Source organism: Pipistrellus hanaki (assembly GCF_964339955.1).
Source record: "Pipistrellus hanaki genome assembly, chromosome: 14".
NCBI lineage: Eukaryota > Metazoa > Chordata > Mammalia > Chiroptera > Vespertilionidae > Pipistrellus > Pipistrellus hanaki.
Genome location: NC_140516.1, coordinates 17,870,378 through 17,894,756, shown reverse-complemented (window position 1 = coordinate 17,894,756; position 24,379 = coordinate 17,870,378). Strand labels below are relative to the sequence as shown.

General features: G+C 50.7%; 1 protein-coding gene across 1 annotated transcript in view; it reads left to right on the top strand.

Moving 5' to 3' along the window:
• HKDC1 (hexokinase domain containing 1) overlaps positions 1–23,883 on the top strand; it is a gene marked incomplete at its 5' end in the record, with an annotated part of 36,715 nt that extends 12,832 nt beyond the window's left edge. Inside the window, 13 exons of the mRNA XM_084904257.1 lie at positions 412–511; positions 3,048–3,231; positions 4,833–4,988; positions 6,523–6,756; positions 8,262–8,566; positions 10,936–11,081; positions 11,169–11,288; positions 12,501–12,596; positions 12,785–12,884; positions 14,863–15,046; positions 16,899–17,054; positions 19,640–19,873; positions 23,119–23,883. Coding sequence (XP_084760383.1) covers positions 412–511; positions 3,048–3,231; positions 4,833–4,988; positions 6,523–6,756; positions 8,262–8,566; positions 10,936–11,081; positions 11,169–11,288; positions 12,501–12,596; positions 12,785–12,884; positions 14,863–15,046; positions 16,899–17,054; positions 19,640–19,873; positions 23,119–23,266 — 2,163 coding nt within the window. The 3' untranslated portion in view covers positions 23,267–23,883. The remainder of the gene's footprint in view (positions 1–411; positions 512–3,047; positions 3,232–4,832; positions 4,989–6,522; positions 6,757–8,261; positions 8,567–10,935; positions 11,082–11,168; positions 11,289–12,500; positions 12,597–12,784; positions 12,885–14,862; positions 15,047–16,898; positions 17,055–19,639; positions 19,874–23,118) is intronic.
• Between the last annotated feature and the right edge of the window lie 496 nt (positions 23,884–24,379).

Sequence of the window (24,379 nt, the reverse complement as noted above, 5' to 3'; positions counted from 1 at the left end):
GTTGATTGGAGGAATGGGAAACCCGGACGGGCACCCTGGGGCTGCCCACGGAGGGGACGTGCCCGCCGCTGAGTGTCTTCTCCTGAGGACACCATCGCTTCCAGGACAGACATGTTTTGCTCAGGTCCCTCAGACGACGGCTGGAGTCCAGGCAGTCTGTCCCTCCCATGTCCTCTGCTCAGGGGCCGTCAGCTATAAAGCCGGAGCATGGGTTTCCCCACGAGCTCCCAACTGCTCTTTCTCTCCCCGAGGCCCCTGACCTTGACAAAGGCCTTGCTCCTTCCAGGCGGGCCCAATAGGCAGCATCTAGGGGCTTCCTCAGCCAGTCACCCTCACGGTTTTCGCTTCCTCTGTGGGGACAGATAGAAGGACGACACCCCCTTCCCGCCCCTGATGCTTGTGTTCCAACAGGACATCGATGTGGATATCCTGGCCTTGGTCAACGACACCGTGGGCACCATGATGACCTGTGCCTACGACGACCCCTACTGTGAAGTTGGTGTCATCATTGGTAACTCAGTTGGACTTGCTTTTTGGGGGTGTGGGCGCAGGGCTGGGCTAGAGCTTAGTTTGAGCGAACTCCGAGCAAATTCTGTGGGAAGGGTACTGGTGCTTTCTGCTCAGGAGGAACAACAGAGGAAGATGAAAAATTCATTCACTCACCCAACAAGTGTTTACTGGGTGCCTACTGTGTGCCAGGCCCGTCTCTGCACTGGGTCCTCAGGGTGAGTTAATCCTCAGGGTCCCTGTGCCCATGGAGCTCTCAGTGGGGAGGTGGGGGAAGGGCCAAAGAGGCCTGAGGAGAGGCAGGGGCGGGGGGGTATGTGTGTGACTGAGGGTGAGTGTGAGGTGCTCAGGGCAGGACGCTCTGAGGGGTCCATTTGAGCAGGGACCTCAGCGAGGAGGAGGAGGCAGCCGAGTAAGATCGAGAGGCGAGTGGTTGGCAAAGGAGAGAGGACACCGATGGCCCCTGAGATGGTGCTGAGTCTGGGTGCCCGGGGAAGCCCCCTGAAAGGCTGATGGCGGCTGCCTCTGGGTGAAAGGAGGCTGGGAGGAGTAGGTATTAAGGTCAGAGAGAGTAGACGGGACACAGATCACAGGACACAGGTCACAGACATCGCCATGGAGGTCTCTGGCTTTTGCCCCAAAGGAGACAGGAAGGCACTGGAGGATTTGGGGGGGGATGGATAAATGGGGTGCGCATTTTTAAAAAGCTCTTTCGGCTGCTGTGTGAAAAGTTGACAATTGGGGGCACCCGTGGAGGCAAGGTGACCAGCAGTGAGACCACTGCACTGTGGAGGCAGACGTGGCGTGGTGGCGGCCTGGGCCAGGGCGTCGGCGAGCGGTGAGGTGTCCAGTGGGTGGGTCCCCGCGCTGGGAGGGACCCTCCTGGAGGGTCAGGGGAAGGCAGTCTGGGCGACAACTGAAGCCAAATGGGTGGGATTTATAGGCTGTTCTTGGCTATGCCTTCCACCTCCCCATCCCTGTTCTGCTGTTGGGAAAAGTTTTCTGCGTGCTTTTTCTCACTTTCTAACCACGTTGTCCTGAGCCTGACTTTCCCGAAGGGCAGGCGCTTTACCCCGAGGGGCTTGATCTGCCCCCGTTCCCGGAGCCCACACTTCAGCACGAGCCAGGCACGCCCCCAGCCGCTGGCACTGCTGCCTTAGTGGCTGTGTCAGTGCCGTGTGCGGGGTGCAGGCCATGCTAACGGTGTCCATGCTTTCCTGAGAAGGAGTGCCCAGATCCTGCATTCATTCTGCTCGTCTGCCTCCTTATTGCTCATGCTGGCTCTTAACTCCTCACACCAGAGGATCGGCCAGGGAAGACACTGACTTTGTTTTTTCTTCTTCTTTTTCTTAAGTAGCTTTATTGTGGCATAAAACTTTTCTCATTTTAGCACAATTCAACAAATTTTAGTCAGTTTACAATTTTGTAACCATCACTCCTATTTCATTTTAGAACATTTCCATCCCCCCCGAATAAGTCCCACACAGACGGTCACTCCTCTAGTCCTCGAGGGCTTGTTGGAATAATGAAACTTTGCTTTCTTATGTGATAGCTCAGTGGTCGGCAAACTCATTAGTCAACAGAGCCAAATATCAGCAGTACAACGGTTGACATTTCTTTTGAGAGCCAAATTTTTAAAACGTAAACTTCTTCCAATGCCATTTCTTCAAAATAGACTCGCCCAGGCCGTGGTATTTTGTGGAAGAGCCACACTCAAGGGGCCAAAGAGCTGCATGTGGCTCGAGAGCCGACCACAGTGATAGCTGATCACTGTCAATGATAAGGATGTAGCTTAGGCTGGGAACAACGTGTGACAGGCCATGAAGAAAGAACATTTTTACGGTCAGATAGAGAAGAGGTTAGGTGGCTTAGGGAAGGGGCTTACAAGTGACTGCAGGTTGGTCATTTAAAAAATCTAAGGTTGGTTAGGTCAGTGTTTTTCAACCTTTTTTGGGCAAAGGCACACTTGTTTCGTGAAAAAAATCACGAGGCACACCACCATTAGAAAATGTTAAAAAATTTAACTCTGTGCCTATATTGACTATATATAAAGTAATTCTCTTGAATAGGAATCAAATAAACACAAAGAAAGTATTTTATAATTACTTTATTATGAAATATTAAGTAAACAAAATAGTGAAAAATTATAAAATTCTTGTCTTGTCTGTACCTACAGCACACCAGGCAACATCTCGCGGCACACTAGTGGTTGAAAAACGCTGGGTTAGGTGACCTCCTCCTCTTTGCACAGGTGCTCTGTCAGCTCTCACACGTATTCATTAGGGCCTTCTCCACGACTGACTTCACTCATAACAGCAAACCCTGGGCACACTGACACGCATAGACTTGGCATGTCAGCTTTATTCCTCACCGACCCCGGGGCTCACCCAAGCTGCCGCCCTCAGCCTCAGCGGGAACCAGCCCGATCAAAGGCGCTGAGCGGTGGACGGAGAGCTCTCTGCCTGCCCAGCGGGGAGCCCTCCGTCCATCCGTCCGTCCGTCCGTCCGAGCATCTTTCCTCCAATCCCTTCCTCGTCCAGGCACCGGCACCAACGCCTGCTACATGGAGGACATGAGCAACATCGACCTGGTGGAGGGCGACGAGGGGCGCATGTGCATCAGCACCGAGTGGGGGGCCTTTGGGGACGACGGGGCCCTGGAGGACATCCGCACGGAGTTCGACCGGGACCTGGACCTCGGCTCCCTCAACCCGGGGAAGCAGCTGTGAGTGCCCCGCGCTGGCGTCTGGCCCTCGGGGACACTGGGTGCCCCGGAGGCTTTTCAGTTGTGACCGGTCACCTGTCCCGGGGAGTGTGCGAGGCCAGGCTGGTGTCTCAGGGTCGCGGGGCAGAGGAGGAAAGCGAAGCCGAGGATGTGGAGCGGTGTGCCTCGGTCACAGCCCTCAGCCTCACTCGGTCCGTGTGTATGGAGCCTGTGTGTGTGAGGCAGGGGCGACCCAGGGCCTGCGTCCTTGACCTCAGGGTGCGTTTGGTGAGTGGCCACACGGCGGACCAGATCAGCCCGAGGAAGCAGGAAGCAGCCAGGTGCCTCACAGTGTTTTTGGAGCTCCCTGGCACGCTGCCTCCTCGGAGGCCTCATCCCACCGCACCTGGTCCAGGGGAAATCCACCATATGTTTTCAATTTCCCCCCTGTAATGAGTAAGCATCTGGCGAGGAGATGCTTTGGGATTATGGAAACATCCTGTTTCTCATGAAACCTTCATCTTCTAGTTTCAGCACCCGTGGATGCGTTTCCAACGCCATCATGTCCTCTGCTCGTTAGTTGTTATTCACTTGTAAGAAGGAGCTTTCTCATCCCCTCCATGGATCGAGTCCTACTGCTATGGACACACAGGATTGTTTTATTTCACAGGGTATCATTTCCTCCTGTCATTTATTCTGACGTTCAGGTTTTTCACACATGGCCAGTGGAATCCCCTGTGAGCTGGTCCCCACGTCCTTTGACCTGCTCCATCAGCCTTTTCCTCCTGGCCCAGAAGAAGGTCATGTATTTTCCCAGCCCCGGCCCCGAGATCAAATAATTTTCCCAAGAAGCCCCGGTGAAAAGTACTCCTAGAGAATATTTAAACGCAGACCTGCGTGCCTGGAAAGTGAATTCCCGCTTTGGGTGCACCTGCTCCCCAGCACACACCCGTTTCCCTGGCGAGGCAGAGCAGTCCCGGCCCGCGGACCTGGCCAGCCTTGCCCTCTCCACGTCACTTAAAATACTTCCTGTTTCCTCAAAGCCACTTGGGTTTCTTTTGTCTTCTGCTTCTGCAATATTCTAAAAAAAAATTTTTTTTAAAGAATGAAATAGGTTAGGAAACAGGGTGTCCTTGATTTTCTATCTTATTACACTTGGAGAATGAACATTCTATTGAATCGTTCACCTGGGGAATAATTAGTAATTGTGTGATGGGTGCAGACTCAGGTGCAGGCAGCCTGGTGGGACAGTTCACCCACGTCACTGGGGACCTCCCTGGAGCTGTCCGAGGCCGGCTCCCAGACGCAGCATCTTTCCCGCTGGGACAGCAGCGTGGTGCGGGAGCGGGAAGCGTCTGAGTTTGACTGTGACGCTGTGACTGAGAAAGTGCGGGAGTCTAGGAGAAGGACACCGCCCTGGCCAAAGCGATTGGGATCGAGCGCTCTGAGAACAGGAAAGCACCTTAGGTCTCCTCTAGCGTAGTCCCCGCCACGCTGGGACAGGACCGAGGCCTCCTCACCGGGGGCAGCCCCTCCGCGGCCCCGGCTCCGGCTCCGGCTCGGGGAAAGGCAGCCGCCTAACCAGAGGCGCTCCCGCCGCTGATCTGCTCACCACGTCGCAGGTTTGAGAAGATGATCAGCGGCCTGTACCTCGGCGAGCTCGTCAGGCTCGTCCTGGTGAAGATGACCAAGGCGGGGCTCCTGTTTGGCGGCAAGAAGTCCTCCAGTCTCCACACCAAGGGCAGGATCGATACGCGGCACGTGGCTGCCATGGAGAAGTAAGCCGCCGGGGCGCCTCCCGCAGGGCGCGGAGGCTCCGCGCAGGGTGGGCGGCCGGGGCGCCGCGGTCTTCTCACGGGAGGGGGACGGCGGGGCGGAAGGGACCAGGTCCTCTTCCTCATCAGGATGATTCATTTTTACTTTTAAAATATATTTGTATTGATCTCAGAGAGGAAGGGAGAGGGAGGGTTAGACACATCAATGATGAGAGAGAATCATTGACTTGCTGCCTCCTGCACGGCCCCTACGGGGGATCGGGCCTGCAACCCAGGCATGTGCCCTTGGCTGAAACCGAACCCGGGATCCTTCAGTCCGCAGGCTGACACACTACCCACTGAGCCACACCAGCCAGGGCCTCCTCACCAGGGTGATTTTAGACCTGATTACAACGTGAGGAGGGTTAGCGGCGCCTATCCTGACTCGGCTGTGGCTGCTTGTGGGTTTCGTCAGCCTGGGGTTCTGCCGACGGGGGTCTGCCCGCCTCACGTGCCTTCTGCCTCCCCTGAAGCTGTGATGCAGAAAATGTTTAGGGTCACACACCCCTTTGGGGATCAGATTCAAGTGCTGGGCCCTTCCTTCCCAAAAGGCGCATTTGTACACCATGGTACTTATACTGTCAGGGCATCCTTAGAGCCATGGAGGCCCCCGAGGGGAATCCCAGTTAAGAACTCCGGCCACAGCGGGAGCCGTCTCTGCCTGGCCCTGCTGGGGCTGGTTTTGGCCTTGGGGATCTGCGGCCTCACATACAGGTCCCTGCGATGGGGCATGGTCCCAGCCAACGTGTGGCCCGGTGCCTCCGGCTCAGAAGCCCTGGTGTTGCCCTGAGCTTTGTTATCGGTGTACATTCGGAGCTCAGCGAAATGGCATGTGACTCCCAGCGCCTGTATGAGTGCAGAGCTTGGCAGGGACTGAGTTTCGGTGGAAGGCGGTATGGTACAAGGTATAGTACAGGGCGAGTAAAGGGTAGACTCTGTCATCTAACTGCGTGAGTTTAAATCCTGAGCCTCGCACTTACCAGCCGTGTGACCGTGGACACGTTCCCAGCCCTCTCTGTGCCTCAGTCTCTTCTTCTGAGCCAGGGGTCTTCAAACTACGGCCCGTGGGCCACATGCAGCCCCCAGGGGAGTCTGATCCTGCCCGCCAGGTTTTTTGGGCAGTGAGTGCAGCCAAGGTGTTACAGTAGGGATTGGTAGTTCATATAGGCCGGCCCTCCAGCTCTCTGAGGGACCATGATCTGGCCCCCACTTTAAAAAGTTTGAGGACCCCTGTTCTGAGCAATCGGGTCAATGACACAACTCCCCCCAGCAGTGTTGTGAGCGTTGAGTTAATACCTGTCAAGTCCTTAGCCAAGTGCTGGCGCGGAGTGAGTGCTCAGCCAGCGGTGGCTCTCTGATCCCCCCGGACGTTGCTGTCATTAGGTTACTAGGTGCCCGCCTGTTTCTTGTCAGGCCCAGAGAGGTGAGAGAGCTGGTTCTCCGAGGGGCCCTCCCCTGGAGGGGAAAGGGCGGTCCTCTCACTCCTGTCCCCGGCCAGGTACAAAGAAGGCCTCGCCAACACGCGGGAGATCCTCACGGACCTGGGCCTGGAGCCTTCGGAGGCCGACTGCATTGCGGTGCAGCACGTCTGCACCATCGTCTCCTTCCGCTCGGCCAACCTCTGCGCGGCCGCCCTGGCGGCCGTCCTCACTCGCCTCCGGGAGAACAAGAAGCTGGCGCGGCTGCGGACCACGGTGGGCGTGGACGGCACCGTCTACAAGATACACCCCCAGTGAGTGCCGCTGTGGCCGCACCCCGCGAACCAGTCTCCCCTGGGACCGGTCCCGGGCGCTCCCACTGTGCCGCTTCCCTGAGCCCACTCTCCCCCTGGTTCTGAGGGTCGGGGGAAAGGCTGGATTCAAGGGCTGCCTCCGGCTGGCTGGCTGGGTTGGTTGGTCGGGACCAGGGGACAAGGTCACTCTTTTTAAAAAATATATAGATTTTATTGATTTTTTTTTACAAAGAGGAAGGGAAAGGGAGAGGGAGAGTTAGAAACATCGATGAGAAAGTGACATCAATCAGCTGCCTCCTGCACACCTCCTACTGGGGATGTGCCTGCAACCAAGGAACATGCCCTTGACCTGAATCAAACCTGAAACCCTTGAGTTCCCAGGCCGATGCTCTGTCTACTGAGCCAAACTGGCTAGGGCAAGGTCACTCTTAAAGAAATACTCCACTAAAGCCAGCTGCCTGACTAGCAAGGCCAGCCATTTCTGTGTTTAGCCGTCTGGCCACCCTTCTATCATCTATTCACCTATCTGTCTGTTACTGTTTACACATACTGTGTGGGAAGGTTGAAAAAAATACACCCAGTTATATATGGGGAAAGCGGATAACAGAGGTTGCCGAGTTCATGGGAGGGATTCTGGTGGGAAAACACGTGGGAATGAGAATTTCCCTGGAGGAGGGAGTGCACGCGCCCCTCTGGCTGACGGAGGAGGTGCTGGGATCAGGCGGGCGCCCCTGGAAGGAGCGGGGGAAAGAACTTCCCTGTGGGCGGCGATGGTGATTGGCCAACATGTTCTGCATGGACATGCCCTACCAGTTAAAATATTGGTGGTAAAATAGGCACTTCCTCGAGCCTCTCAGTGTCCTGTCCAGCTGCCCGGTCCCTCCGCCTGTCCCTCCCTGGCACCCCTCTCCCCACAGGCGACTAAAGGGGTCCCAGGACCTGGCCCATGCTGCCCTGTGCCTGTTCCCATTGGCAGGGCTGGGCCTGTATGACTGTTCTGTATTTTATTTTTTAAAATACACTTATATTGATTTTTCACAGAGAGGAAGAGAGGGGGATAAAGAGTTAGAAACATCACGTCTGCACCATCGTCTCCTTCAATCAGCTGCCTCCTGCACACCCCCTACTGGGGATGTGCCCGTAACCAAGGCACATGCCCTTGACCGGGATCAAACCTGGTATCAAACCTGGTATCCTTTAGTCCACAGGCCGGCGCTCTATCCACTGAGCCAAACCCGTTTCGGCTGGGCCTGTATTTTTAAAAAAATATACTTTAATTGATTTTTTTACAGAGAGGAAGGGAGAGGGATAGAGAGTTAGAATCATCGATGGGTGAGAGAAATATCAATCAGCTGCCTACTGAACATCTCCCACTAGGAATGTGCCCGCAACCAAGGTACATGCCCTTGACCGGAATCGAACCTGGGACCCTTCAGTTCACAGCCCGAAGCTTTATCCACTGAGCCAAACCAGTGAGGGCTAAGCGCTCTGTATTTTGCCTGCAGATACCCCAAACGCCTGCACAAAGTGGTGAGGAGGCTGGTCCCGAACTGTGACGTCCGCTTCCTCCTGTCGGAGAGCGGCAGCACCAAGGGGGCGGCCATGGTGACGGCGGTGGCCTCCCGCGTGCAGGCCCAGCGCAAGCAGGTGGACCGGGTGCTGGCTCTGTTCCGGCTGAGCCGGGAGCAGCTGGTGGGCGTGCGGGACCAGATGCGGGCCGAGCTCGAGTATGGGCTGAGGAGGGACACCCACCTGCGGGCCACCGTCAAGATGCTGCCCAGCTACGTCTGCGGGATGCCGGACGGCACAGGTGGGCCGCGCACAGCTCTCTCTCCCGCAGGGCCGCCTGCGGGAGCTCCTGCGAAACTCCCTGAATCCGGTTAGGTTTTTATTTGAAGAGCTTTGGATCCCTGTCTGTAACTGTGGGCGGGGAGAGGGGTAGAAGGTCAGTGTTGCGGGGTCAAACCCTGGGTTCAAAATAAGACCACCGGAGGCTGATGATTTATTAAAAAAAGCAAAGATTTATTGAAATATCTGGCTAGGACAGCTGCAAGAGCACCACACACAGGCAGATTCCATATGACTGCATTGCTTCAGGGGCAGGTAGTTCTTTTTAAAGGTTCTGAGAAGGAAAACCCCTATTTTGCAACAAACTGTTGTTTGGAATTTTCTGCTGTTCTTCCTAGACAAAATGTTGCTGTCTGACCTTGTAGGCCAGAGACCAGATATGCCCACAATCCCAATACCATGCCAGGTGCACTTTTTCAATTGGATAGAACTGTATTGTTTTCCAGGCCAGCATCGAGATAACCACTAAGTGCACATAGGGCTGGCTCTTTAATAAAAAAAAGAAAAAAAAAGAAAAAAAGGAAGTTCTGCCTGTAATCTTGCTTAGAATCTGAATTCATCCTCCCTAAGCCCATCGCGTGATGAACAAAGCAAGTAAGTGAAGGTCGAAGTCAGAATAGTAGGGTTAAAATTCAAACAGCAGTTTTTACCCAAGTATGATTGCTACCATATTTCAGTCAGTACCCCTTCTGCATCCATTTGCCGTGGTTGCCCCTCGGCCTTGTGCTGTGCACGCTGGTGGAGAGAACGCCTCCCACAGGGCGCACGCATGTCTGTGTAGCTGAGGACATGGAGTGTCCCCCGTGTTGTTGGCAAACAGAAGACCAGCTGCTGTCCCCGGGAGCTGCCATCTGGACACTTGGAGTCGTCTGGCTTGCCTTCCCGCAGCTTCTCTGCCTCTCTTCCATCCGGAGGCCTGGCTCTCCTGCTCTCCCCTCAGTGCTCTCTGCCCCTGACTTTTCCAAATCCTGGCTCCTCCTCCCGGTCCCCTGTGCTCAGCGAGAGGAGCCACTTCTCTGCAGAGGCAGTTCTTTATAAAGAAGTCATTTCACCTCTCGGAACGTCATGAACGGCACCCAGAAATGACGGCCTTGGTCCGCTGCTTTCTAGCCTGTCGTTTGCTTTGGGACATTGCATTTCATCCTCACAACCACTTTGGATGTTCCATAAATAGAGGGTGATTCCCATTTTATGGACACCAAAAACAGACTCGGAGAGGTGAGGGGACATGCGCACGGCCACACTGCTGTACTTGGGAACTCCCAACAGCAAAGGTCTTTGCCGGAGCCAATGTTTTTGGAGTCTACGTGGGGAAAAACTGAGAGCAGTAGAGATACTGTTCAATGATTCATTCCCTCATCCTGTTCATCCTCCTGCCTTTATCTCTCCAAGTTTTATTAAGCACCTACTATGTGCCAGGCTCTGTCATAGTCTTGGTGATAGAGCAGTGAGGAAAACACAGTCAGTCCCCCTCCCTGGTGGAGCTTACGTTCTGTTGGGCTGGCAGACAAAGAACAAACGCCATGTGATGCCATGTGATGACAGGTGCTCTGAGGACAAACAGAGCAGGGTGAGGGGTGAGAGAGCAGGCTGGGAGTGATGTCTTTGGCAAATTCAAGGAACAGCGAGATGACCAGTGTGACTGCAGTAGGGTGAGACAGAGAGCAAGGAAAAAGGCTTCCCAGAACAGTCTGTGGTGCTCTGCGATGCTGGAGAAAGTGAGAGGCAGAGGGTGGTATTGAAGGTTGAACTTGATTTGATTTCTTTTTGTTGTTAATTCCCACCCGATGGTATTTTTCCATTCATTTTTAGAGAGAGAGGGGGGAGAGACAGAGAGAGCGAGAGAAACATTGATGTGAGAGAGACACATCTATTGGTTGCTTCCTGCATGTGCCCTGACCCGGCCAGGGATCCAGCCTACAACCGAGGTACATGCCCTTGACTGGAATCAAACCCGGGACCCTTCAGTCCACAGGCCTATGCTCTATCCACTGGGCCAAACCGGCTAGGTGCGGGTGAGGGAACCCAGGGAAGGGGAGAGCAGGGATGGGAAGAATCACTCTATCTCGTGATGAGCAGTTGCTCTAGGCCACACAGACGGATGGAGCCACCTTCCGGAGGCCATGGCACTCAGGGAGGCCTGGCCTGCCTCACCCTCAGAGGCTCCTCGAGCATAAGCAGCGCGTGGGGCTTCCTGTGCCAGGAAAAGCAGGCTGGCCTCAGGCAGCTCCAGGCGCCTGCAGGTGGTCCGGACCTGCAGCCTCTGAGGCGGCTCCTTTCCTCCTCTCCTGTCCCCCACGCCTCCCCTGAGCCCCGCTCTCTCCACCACAGAGAGAGGAAATTTCCTCGCCCTGGATCTGGGGGGAACCAACTTCCGCGTGCTCCTGGTGAAGATCAGGAGTGGCCGGCGGTCAGTGCGGATGTACAACAAGATCTTCGCCATCCCGCTGGAGATCATGCAGGGCACCGGCGAGGAGGTAAACACTGGGTGGGGTCTGTGCGCGGAGGTGCCGGCCTGCCCCGGTCGCGGCCGGCCCGGGGTGACTGCCACTCTCTCCCGACAGCTGTTCGACCACATCGTGCAGTGCATCTCCGACTTCTTGGACTACATGGGCCTCAAGGGAGCCCCGCTGCCTCTGGGCTTCACCTTCTCGTTTCCCTGCAGGCAGACAGGCATCGATAAGGTAAGCGCCCCCCCCCCCCCCAGACTCCCAGCCAGCCCATGGGGTGGGCTGCCCTCCTCCACGAGGGGAGTCTGAGTCACTATTCATTTTATTTAGAGGCCTTAGGACAGGGAGCCATGGGCAGTTGGGGCCGAAGTGTTTGTCAAAGCAACCCGTCATTCTGGCATTGAGGTCACTTGGCATATATATATATATACACACACACACACACACACACACACACACACACACACACAAACACTAGAGGCCCCGGTGCATGAAATTCGTACATGCGGGGGGGTCCCTCCAATCTGGGACATCCCTCTCACAATCCAGGACTGCTGGCTAGCAACCATTCGCCTGCCTGCCTGATTGCCTCTAACCGCTCTGCCTGCCAGCCTGATCACCCCATAACCACTCCCCTGTCAGCCTGGTCCCCGCAATTGCTCTCCCCTGCAGGCCTGGTCACCGCCAACTGCCCTCCCTTGCAGGCCTGGTCACCTCTAACTTCCATCCCCTGCTGACTGGTCCCCCCTCAACTGCCCTCCCCTGAAGGCCTTTTCCCTCCCAACTGCCCTCTCCTGCAGGCCTGGTCCCCTCCAACTGCCCTCCCTTGCTGGCCTGATCACCCACAACTGCCCTCCCTTGCAGGACTAGTCCCTCCCAAGTGCCCTCCCCTGCTGGCCTGATCACCCCCAGCTGCCCTTCCCTGCCAGCCATCTTGTGTCCACATGGGGGTGGCCATCTTTGACCACATGGGGGCAGCCATATTGTATGTTGGAGTGACAGTCAATTTGCATATTAGGCTTTTATTAGATAGGATAGAGAACATTTCCTATATTGTTGTACAAGATGATAGATCCATTTTTTGGAATGATATGATGCCTCTAGTGTTTTACTATGGAACAGTGCTTTAATAAACAGCCTGTAGCTTTATCATTAATCACATCTTAATCTGTCTTTGGCTAAATTAGAAGTGATCCAGGCCTTTGTTCTGTGCAGCCATGGCCAGGGAATACGAGTTGATCACTGGTGAATATGAATTACTGCAATTATTCCACTCAGAAGTAGGTGTCTGAGCATCATGCTGGGTAATGCCTCTAGGCCTAGTGTTAGGCCTCAATAGGTGGAAGCAATCAACAGCACACACACCTGACCAGCTATTAGTTGTTGAGGTCATGCAGTGGTCCCAGAAAACTACTGCTCGAGTGAACTTCTCCTCCTCTCTTTCAGGCGACACTAATTGAGTGGACCAAAGGCTTTAAGGCTACTGACTGTGAAGGAGAAGACATGGTGGATATGCTCAGGGAAGCCATCAAGAGGAGAAACGTACGATACGGTGTTGAGGCTCACGCCTGACCTAGCCCCTCCCCCAAAACCCCTTTGGTCTACTGTCCTAGTCCAGCCCTGTGACTCTGACCTCTCTCTCACACACACCCCTACTCTGGGTCAGTATGCCCCTCCTAAGTCCATTTGGCTTGCACATTCTACCTACAGTAGAGTTGCTTTCTTTGCAGGAGTTTGACCTGGACATAGTTTCAGTTGTGAATGACACAGTGGGGACCATGATGACCTGTGCCTATGAAGACCCTAATTGTGAGATTGGCCTGATTGCAGGTAAGTGGTCAGGCATGTCCCATTGGCCGACTCCCATCTGATTCTTTGGAGGATCCTTTTTAACATAGTGAAGTGGGGAGATTGTTCAGAGGCTCTAGAGCTGGCTTTGTCCAAGGCAGAGATGAAGTTAATTAGGGATTCTAGGTTTCCTAATTTCTAAGTCTTTTTAAAAAAATTATATTTTATAGATTTTTTACAGAAAGGAAGGGAAAGGGATAGAGAGTTAGCTGCCTCCTACACAACCCCTACTGGGGATGTGCCCACAACCAAGGTACATGCCCTTGACTGGAATTGAACCTGGGACCCTTCAGTCCGCAGACCGATGCTCTATCCACTGAGCCAAACCGGTTAGGGCCTAATTCCTAAGTCTTAATACCTCTCTTCATTAAGGGTAGTTAGTCAAGGTTGTCCTTTCTGTTGAAGAAGAATGATATAAAAATGGGACTTTCAGATTAGGGCCTTGGAGCAGATTATCCTGGGAGGAAGGAGACCTTAGTTGAATCTTGTTGGTCCAAGGCTGGCTTCAGTGCTCTCTGACCTTCTCTGGCTGACTGCGTTCACAGGATGGGAAGATTTGGAAGGAAACCTAGGGGAGGAGAAGTCTGATAGCGATGAAGGACTAGGGGGGATCCCAGCGGGATGGCTCTCATTAAGAGCTGGGGGAAAGGTTGGGAGTTGAACAGGGGGAGATGGGGATGACACCGGTGAAGTGATGACACCGGTGAAGTGATGACAATCTGAGAACGTTGTTCCAGTTGGTTGTCTGGGGTTCCTGGAGGCGAGGAGTAGGTGGAACAAGCAGATGGGGATAGATTGAGATGTCTTCAATGCCAGGTAAGGGGCTTCATCTCACTCCAACTCTTACCCACTTTGTGACCTTGGGCAGGTTACTATTCTTCTTGACTTTAATTTCCTCATCTATGGGAGGGGCTGAGCTATATCTAGGTGAGCAAAGAGATGAGACTTGTTTAATTACATGTAATAATTGCCTGGACTGTTGTGTTAAGAATAGTTCATAGACCAGGTCATGGGACAAGGAGAAGAGGGTGGCTTATAGATGCTAAACATCTGCTTGTCCAAGACTAGATGATTCCTCATGGTCCCTTCCAGCTCTGACTAACTCTATGACTACTTGGAGGCTCACTTTGTGTGCCTATAGATTAACAAGGATGATGATGGAGGTGATACTGCTGCTGCTGTCACCATTTATTGAATGCTTACTATGTGGAGGAAACTTATAAACATCATGTCATTTTTTCAAATATATTTTTTATTGATTTCAGAGAGGAAGGGAGGAGAGAGAGAGAGAGAAACATCAATGATAAGAGAGAATCATTGATTGGCTGCCTCCTGAATACCCCCTACTGGGGATTACACCCACATGTGCCCTGACTAGGAATCAAACTGTGACCTCCTAGCTCATAAGTCGATGCTCAACCATTGACCCACACCAGCCAGAGCTCATCTCATTATTTATTTATTTATTTATTTATTTATTTATTTATTTATAAATATATTTTATTGATTTTTTACAGAGAGGAAGAGAGAGGGATAGAGAGTTAGAAAGATCGATGAGAGAGAATCATCTATCAGATGCCTCATGCACAACCCCTACTGGGGATGTGCCCGCAACCAAGGTACATGCCTTGACCGGAATTGAACCTGGGACCTTTCAGTCTGCAGGCCGACGCTCTTATCCACTGAGCCAAACCGGTTCCGGCTCATCTCTTTAAAAAAAAAACAACAACAAATCTATGAAGCAGGCATTGTTTCCTTTTCACAGACGAAGGAATTGGGTCTCTGAAAGATGAGGTGCTTGTCTAAGGTCACTCAGCAATGGTATAAAGCTGAAGTTCAGCTTCTGACTCTAATCCAGTTGTCTGACACCAAGCCTCAAGTCCTGTCCACTGCGCTCCTCTGCCTCTTTACGATCTGGCGGTGTCTTCTGAAGACTAAGTCTCTTTGTGATTCCTTGTAGGAACGGGCAGCAATATGTGCTACATGGAGGAGATGAGGAACATAGAGGTGGTGGAAGGGGACGAGGGGAAGATGTGCATTAACACGGAATGGGGAGGGTTTGGAGACAACGGCTGCATAGATGACATCAGGACCCAGTATGACAAGGAGGTGGACGAGGGGTCCTTGAATCCCGGCAAGCAAAGGTGAGAAGGCAGATGTGGACATGTGTGCGGGTTGTGCAGATACAACTTTACCAGATCCGGGGGGCGGAGGGGGCGGTGGAGAGGGTGTGTGTGTGTGTCATTTTCTTATTATATTACGACTGCTATAGATGTTAGTGTGCAGTCTTATTTGAACAGAAGCAAAATATTATGACAAATGTCCAATAAGTAGAACAAAGGGTTGCCTTTTTTTTTTTTTCTAGCTATCACAGGACCTCATAAAGGCTGTGGCTAGTGGAGGCAGAGCTGTCTGTGGGTGAGCAGGGCCTGGGACTCGGTAGATCCTCTCAGGATGTGCTTCCGGGAGGTCCAATGCATCCTCAGCATTTTAAGAGCTGGCTGCCAGGTTGCTGACCTCATTGCTCTGGGCGAGGAAGTGGCCACAGGTGAAGGATGAGATCCTTCCATCCTTCTCAACATGATGTCATGTCCCAACATGGGTCACAGATACCTGTGATGTGTATTCCAACTACTTACCCTACTGAAAACACTGAAAAACAAGGGATTGTTCTTTAAAAAAGGAAAGCCCATTTTCACTTGCATCCTCATATATTATACCTTCTTGAGAAGGAGAGAAAGGGGTAGCTAGGGATGGAGCTTTTATGCTAGGAATTGGTCATTAACCTGGGCTTGTCCATTAGAACAGGAGCTGACAAACTTTTTCTATAATCTACCAGAGAGTAAATGTTTTACTATCAGGTCACAACTAAACCCAGTGTCTTAGTATATGAAATAAGATGGAAATGCAGGTTTGTTGTGATGGGTGACAGCCATGTGAGGAAGCTGAGCAGACAGGACATGTAATGGGATGGCTGGGCCACACATGCCTTAGTAACTGTCTAACTGAGAGCACCACACAGCAGAGGCCCCATGGTTCCTCATCTTCCTTGGCCCTTGCTCCAAAAAAGAAAAAAATCTGATCAATGTATTTATCTCTGGACCCCACATTGGGGCATCCAGATATCATGGCTCTTCTTAGGGGCGAGGTCCTTCTGACTTAGTTCTGTGTCCGAATCCACCGGAGGCTTACATGTTTGGGATGAGGACTTCAGGGGGCAGCATTTTGGAATTTGCTGCCATAATTTGTCAGTTTCATCTTGGCTCCTTGGGTTCATGTTAGGGCCGATCAGTGAGGAGAACACACAAGTCTGGGCCACTCTCTGATTCCCTGCGGAGGGGCAGCCCCAGCCTGCGTCCCTGTGGTCAGTGCCGGTCACACACCAGTGCCGACGGCCTGGCCGGTGCTGCTGGTCACAAGGCACGTCCCTCTTGCTCCCTCCCTCGCGCTGCTCACAGCCTGGCACAAAGGGGACAGGGTGGTCCCATCTTTTGAGGACCCCTGGTGTGTGCAGACAGGGTAAATGTATTATCTGGTGGGACAGAATCTCTAGCGGGTCAGATTTCTTCAGATATGAAGCCTCGAGAATCTCCAGTAAGACAGACGTTTCATACACACCAAGGGCACTGGCTTTGGGAGCAGGAGCGGGACTAGCTCTGGCTCAGCTCCTGCTGTGTGTACACCCAAGGCTGGCCTTCCCACGGCCTTATGCGGTCAGTGCTTTGGTCCCTGTTTTATGGACGATGGCTTAGTGCTTGCTCAGGTGCCCCTTGTGTGTGGCAGAGCTGGGACCTGGCTCCCGCTCCCTGTGGCTCCAAACCTGGCTTGCCCACATCATTGCATTCCCCTTGACCACTGCTGCCTCTGAAACACTCCAAGCCAGGCAGCTGGCGGAGGCCGATGTCTGCCTTCCACGCCTGACCCATGTCCTTTTGGGAACCGTCCATCCGCGCGGATTCTCCTGCTCTCACCGACCTATCCCTCTTCCCCGAACAGATACGAGAAGATGACCAGCGGGATGTACCTGGGCGAGATTGTGCGGCAGATCCTGATTGACCTGACCAGGCAGGGCCTCCTCTTCCGGGGCCAGATTTCAGAGCGTCTCCGCACCAGGGGCATCTTTGAGACCAAGTTCCTGTCCCAGATCGAAAGGTGACGTGTCAGAGCCCTAACCTGGACATGCTGCCGTCCTGCTGGGGGGAGGCGGGTTTGAGACTTAACAATAGAGACGGTAAGGCCGGATGAGGAGCGACCACAGCCCCCTCTCTCCAGCTGCCCCGGGACCACAGCCCCAGGGCGTGCTCACAGTGAGGGGCCAGCGGCCTGCCTGGGCTCCAGGTTCCTAAACTGCTACATGGGAGTTAGCTTTGGCTGGAAAACGATCCTCTTTTGTTCCTAAGAAGGAAATATATCCATAATATGAAAGCAAAGTTGTTTTAAAAAATCACCCACATGCTCACCACTAAATACAGCGGTTTTTATTTTTTGCATATTATATTCCCTTTCAAGTTCTTGAATGTTTGCAAGCATATTTTCTTTTTTAATGGATTTTTAGAAAGAGAGGAAGGGAGAATGATAGAGAGATAGAAACATCAATGAGAAACATCATCAGTCCGTTGCCTCCTGATTGCTCCCCAACCCCCCCTGGGGATCGAGCCCACAACCCAGGCATATGCCCTGACCAAGAATCGAACCAGTGACCTCTTGGTTCTTGGGTCAACGGGCAACCTCTGAGCCACGCCAGCTGGGCAGGATACACTTTTATTTATTTATTATTTTTTTAAATATATTTTATTGATTTTTTACAGAGAAGAAGGGAGAGGGATAGAGAGCTAGAAACATCAATCAGCTGCCTCCTGCACGTTCCCCACTGGGGATGTGCCTACAACCAAGGTACATGCCCTTGACCGGAATCGAACCTGGGACCTTTTAGTCCGCAGGCCAACGCTCTATCCACTTATAGCCAAACCGGTTTCAGCAGGACACACTTTTTAAAAGGTAGCTCCAGTTCCCACTGCCTCCAGCTTTGCACACATGTCGGTTTCCCTGCTTTTCCTACCAGCCCTGGATGTGATCAGAGACTCTGTGTGTGGAATTTCTTTCAAGTTGACTTCCTTCATTTTAATTCTCCTGGTCTTCGTGGCCAGGTGCCAGCAGGCCAGAAATCATTCTGCGGGAAAAGAAAAACTCTTTATGAATGAAAGCAGTGCATCTAATGAGGGGAATGCGATGGGCTGGTGCGGCGGAGGTCTGTTAGGAGAGAGTGGTGGGATCCGCAGCACCAGCAGCCACTTTGTGCTTTTGAAGTGATGGTTAGCAGACATTCCGCATTCTCTTTGTTGGGGGGAGGAGGGGTCTGGTCTTCAACTCATCCTATCCCGAGAGTGCAAGTTAGGAGCCACCACCAGAGGGGTCCTCCTTTGTATGTGGGAAATGGTTGCTCCCTTGTGTGCAAGAGATAAACAGATGGGCGTATCTCTGCCTTGCTTTTTTGAATACAAGGAAAGTTGTTCCTGGACAAAGCAAGTTGTCAGGGCCTATATACCTCCAGAAACATTTGCTTTTGCCACACAAAAGGTGTCTGCTTTGGATGCTTTGACTTCTACAGGCATTTTTTAAGAAGCACCTTTATGGAATAAAATAGAATCATGCCATCAAGTGCCAATGGGGAGACAGTGGATGCTGTGCTGACTGTGGACCAGTCCAACACAGCTGAATGGGTGGGGCAGTGATCTCAGGGGAAGAATCATGGATTTACAGTCTCAGAGCCTGAGCTTGTGCTTCATCTCTACCACTTAACTAACCCTTTGTGCTGTGTGGCCTGAGGCAGGTAGCTCCTCCCTGGACCGATTTCCTTCTTTATAAAAGAAACCAGAGGCTCGTTGCACGATATCCATGCAAGAATAGGCCTTTCTTCCCCTGACTTCATTCCCAGCTGCCCAGGAGCCAGCATGTCCTCGCTCCCCAGCTCTCTGGGAGCCCACAAGTCCTCGCTTCTGTCCAGAGCACTGCTCCAGTAGCTCGCTCCACTGCCCCCCTTCCCCTTATAACAGACATCATCCCTTCCCCACGGCTCCGCAAGCCTGCATATGCAAATTAGCCACCATCTTTGTTGGGTTAATTTGCATACCTACTCTGATTGGCTGTGGGCGTAGTGGAGTGATGGTTAATTTACATATTTCTCTTTTATTAGGTAAGATAATTGCTCTGCTGCTTAGCCCCAAGGATGGCTCTGAGGCTAGAGTATGGGAACGTAAATGAAAGAACTATGTAAACTGTGAAGGGCTAGATCACGGAAGGAATTTTATACATACTAATAAAACCCCACTTTTTTTCCTTCCTAAATAAATATTGCTTATTCATAAGCAAAAGGAAGAAAATAAAAATGACTGGCAATCCTACCAGCATCTGAATAGATTTCCTTCTGCTCTGTGTGTGCATGCGCACGCACGCATGTGTCTGTGTGTTTGTGTGTGTGTGTGTGTGTTGTGTGTGTAAGGAAAAACATCATACAAAAACAAACCAAGATTATATGGCAGGTAGTATTTTATAATTTATATTTTTCACTTATTACATCATACACATTTTTCATAGCATTAGATATTCTCATGCAAACTCAATTTTAAAGTCTACCAAGGATTCTACTGTCTGGCTACCCGCCCCCTCACTTAACCTGCTATATGGTCAGAGGTTGTTTCTCAGTTGTTCCCTCTTGATAACACTCCTCTTCCCTCCAGCGACCGGTTGGCCCTCCTCCAGGTGAGGAGGATCCTGCAGCAGCTCGGCTTGGACAGCACGTGTGAGGACAGCATTGTGGTGAAGGAGGTGTGTGGAGCTGTGTCCCGCCGGGCCGCCCAGCTCTGCGGCGCAGGCATGGCTGCCATCGTGGAGAAAAGGAGGCAAGACCAGGGGCTTGAGCACCTGAAGATCACGGTGGGCGTGGACGGCACCCTGTACAAGCTGCACCCTCAGTGAGTGCCTGAGAGGACGGGGTGGGAGGGCGCTGAGGTCAAGAGTGGACCCGGTTGAATCTGACAGGTAAGGGTGAACCCTGAGGTACAGGGTGGGGGGATTTGCCATCCCCTCTGAACCTCGGCTTCCTCATCTGTAAAAGGCGGGCCGTAACGATCTCTACCTCCTGGAGCTACAGGAGGATGACATGGGTTAATACAGGTAAAGTGCTCCACTCAGTGCTCAGGAATGCTGGCCTCACACTGAGCATTTATATAGCATAGAGCAGTGTTGAATATGAGTTGGCTATAAGTTTCTTAGCTCAGAATAAGTGGACAGAAGGCTTAAGAGCCCTGTCAGGCAGTGTGAGTTTGAATCCAGTTTCTTACTCTCTGTAAAATGAGGACACAAACCACACTTGCCTCGTGGATTGCTGCGAGGATCAAGTTAAGCAGCGGCTATAGCAGGAATGGCTCGTCACAAAGTTTCCAGGGATGAAAGCTGTGATTTCCATTTTCATGTAAGTGTTTTACATTTTGTTCTGGTGAAGAGAAAAGGCATTAACAAGCTTACACAGATTTTCAATCATGCTGAAATGCATACATGAACTTTTATTGTAATCCTTGACCCTTAGTCCTTCCTACGATGCTAACTGTTCAAAATGACTGACTGGTATTGTCTCTTGGTTTTCCCTTTGGGTCACCAGGGAACAAAACCACATGATCATTTCAGTAGCTACAGACAGAGCATTTGGTAAAATTTAACACTTTTCAAGATGAAATTACTCAATAAACTAGGACTAAGGGAGCTTCCTCAACCTGATATAGAAGCATCTGGAAAAAGCCCACAGCTGGCTTCGTATTTACTGGTGAGAGAGACTGGATGCTTTTCCCTAAAGATCAGGATGCACTTTTGCCACTGCTCTTCAACATTGTGCCGCTTCTAACGCTGCCTTCAGGTGGTTGCCTGACTTTTGTTTCTCAGTCGAATCTTGACTCAAGGAGAGGTTTGGGAGAATCAGTTCCAAAACTTGTGATCTCAAGGGGAAAATCAGGGTAAGTCTAGCCAGGGCAGTGAGGCAAGAAAAAGCAGTAAAAGGCATCCGACCTCACACCATGAACAAAATATAACTCAAAATGGATCCAAGACCTGACTTAAGATCTAAAGCTATAAAACTCCTAAAAGAAAACATTGGTGTAAATCTTTGTGACCTCGGATTAGGCAGTGTTTTAAAATATAACATCAGAAGAATAAGCAACAAAAGAAAATGTAGGTAAGTTGGACTCCATGAAATTAAAATATTTTATATGCCATAGGAAGTGAAAACAAAGAATGGAAGAAAATATTTGCAAACCATGTACCTGATGAGGGACTCATCTCTGGGATATATAAAGGACACTTAATACAACCCAACCATAAAGACAAACAACAAATGAACAAAGGATTTAAATAGACTTTCTCCAAGAAGATCTACAATGGCCAATGAGCACTCAGAAAGATGCCAAATATCATTAGTCACTAGGAAAATGCAAGTCAAAACCACGAAATACTGTTAGGATGGCCATAATAAAGAAGAGTGACAGTAACAAGTGTTGATCAGGATGTAACAAAATTGGAGCCCTAACGCCTGGCTGGTGGGAAACAGTTTGGCAATTCCTAAAAAAGATAAACATGGAGTTATCACGTGACCCAGCAATTTCATTCCTAGTGTACTCCAGAGAATTGAAAACATGTTCACACACAAACTTGTTAGTGATGTTCACAGCAGCATTATTCGCACTAGCCAAAAGGGGAACTAACCCTACTGTCCATCAACGTCGGCGGGTAAACAAAATGTAGGATAGCCACACAATGAAATATTCTTATAAAAAGGGATGAAGTACTGAAACATGTTACAACTTTGACGAATCTTGAAAAATACCCTGTTAAATGAAAGAAGCCAGACACAAAAGACCACACATAACAGGATTCCATTGTATAAATGTTCAGAATAGGCAAATACATAAAGATAGAGAGAGATTAGTGACTGCTGGGTTTAGTGTGAATTGAAAGCAATTATTGTTAGGTATGGGTTTCCTTTTTAGGATGACAGAAATGTTCTGGGATTAGACAATGGTGATAGTTGCACAATTTTGTGAATACACTAAAAACCACGGAATAATTGTATATATTTTAAAAAAAGAAAGACAGACTTGATTGAGCAGTGATTGCCAAGCCATTTTCTCCTATCTCCATGGGAAGTTTGTGACTGATTACCCTGACTGTGCCTCTGATAATGCTCCCTTCTCCTCCCACTGAACCAGCAGAGCCCCAAGGAGTGTCAGTAGTTGGCCAGTCCCCCACTGGCTGTGTGGTAGAGTCGGGCTCAGATCCTCCTCTGGCATGCTGGCCCTCAGAGGTGACTGCCACTGGACCATCCCAGGCCTTTGGTAGACACACTTTGCTCCCACAGACTGGCCTGGTAACTGACTCCCAGGATGTAAATTCAAATGGACTTAATATCTCAGATGACAGAGAGGCCAAGTGTTGTGATTAAGACTGTGTGCTTTAGGGGAAAATTAGTGGAGGGAGAGATGGGTGAATGGATGGGTCACACAGGGCAAGATTTTAACTTTGAGACTAGACAGAAGATATAGAGGTACTCACTGAGCTATTCTTTCTACATTTGAAAATTTTGAAAATAAAAATTGGGGGGAAATTTTGAACAAAAAAGGTGGGGTTTGTAAAAAGACTGGCCTGGTCCAAATCCTAATACAGTGGTCGGCAAACTCATTAGTCAACAGAGCCAAATATCAATAGTACAACGATTGGCATTTCTTTTGAGAGCCAAATTTTTTAAACAACTTCTTCTAACGCCACTTCTTCAAAATAGACTCACCCAGGCTGCGGTATTTTGTGGAAGAGCCACACTCAAGGGGCCAAAGAGCCGCATGTGGCTCGAGAGCCGCAGTTTGCCGACCACTGTCCTAATAAATGGACCCGTTTGTACAAATTTAACCATTTATGCAGTGAAGATAGTAATAATTATTTTCAAACTACTATTTGTTACACTTTGATGTTCCGTGTGTTAAACAAACTATTCTCTGGCATTAGCAGTTGTTCAGTAAAAGGTAAAGTTAAAACAGCTATCTAAAAAACTGTGTAAGCTGTCTGGATCCTTGAGAAGCAAGCTGGAAGCTACTAACTAGATCGAAATAATTTATAAACATGACAATTCCATATATAAGTGCTGATGATGTGTTTTTTCTCCTTCTCTTTTTCATAGCTTTTCTTGGATATTGCAGGAAACTGTGAAAGAATTAGCCCCTAAATGTGACGTGACGTTCATGCTGTCGGAAGATGGGAGTGGAAAGGGAGCCGCTCTGATCACTGCTGTGGCCAAGCGGTTGCAGCAGGCGCAGAAGGAGAACTAGGAAGCCCTCGTGGTCGGGCCTCATGCACCTTGGATACTGACAGGCCTTCCCTCTGGCAGAGGAGTGGATCAGGGACCGACAGGCAAGACTTTGGCTGTCTTCGTTTTCGGGGTGGCTGAACGAGACCCCCAGGTTCTCGGGCATTCTTAGCATTTTGTTCCTGGTTTTCAAGGGTAGTGCATGATAGCTCTATTTGGCATATTTGGGTCCAAGATGGGCCAACTTGTAAAATCAAAGCATGTGGCTGGACAGATCCCTTTTTAGCAACATTTCCGTTGAGGCCTGACCTGTCAGTTCTCTGTGGCTCTGGGTCTTGTGGCTGCTGGATGTGGCAACATATGCAAGATCTGCCATGTGGCCTGGCTGGCTGAGCTCCCGTTGGCATGCTTCTGCCATCGCTGTAGTAGACTGAGCCCTCTACCTGATCTCATATAATGTGTCCTTAATTTGTCAAGTTGACTCCAAAGACATTGGGGTTCAGGCCCAGGATAAAGAAGGGTTGTTGCCAGGGAGCCTGCAGGAAGCCTGTTTATGCTCACTGGGAGAAATGTCAGCACCTTGTAGGGTTTTCTCATTACCTATGTGTCATTGGGAAGGGTGTCGTTTGTGGTACCTGTTTTTCATTTTACACGTGGTTTGTGTTGCTATTGTTACTACTTGTTTTAAGAAATATTGGGTATGTGAAATCCAGTGAATTAATAAAAACTATTTTATTTCCCAAGAATCTTTGCACGCGGTGTTAATATTTTATCTGGGAGGCTTACTTGGTAACTTCCTGCTCTGCTGGTGAAAAAGGCGCACAGAGTCACAAGTTGCTGAAAGCATCTCTTGCGTCTTAAAGAAGATCAGCTGCAATATCTCTAACAGATGATCCAAGTTTCATTTGAAGGGACACTTCCAGCAACTATATCACAGGATCCCACAGTAGAAGAATGAGAGAGAGGCCCGCTGGGGCTGGGACAGATGAGGGAGATGAGGTTCTCTGGGAAAAATTTTTTCATACATTCAGTCAACATTTATGGAGATCCTGCTGTGGGTACCCACAATCAAAATGAACTTTGTTGTATTTTAAGATTCTATCTCTCTGGAGAGAGGCCGTATGAATTTATTAAA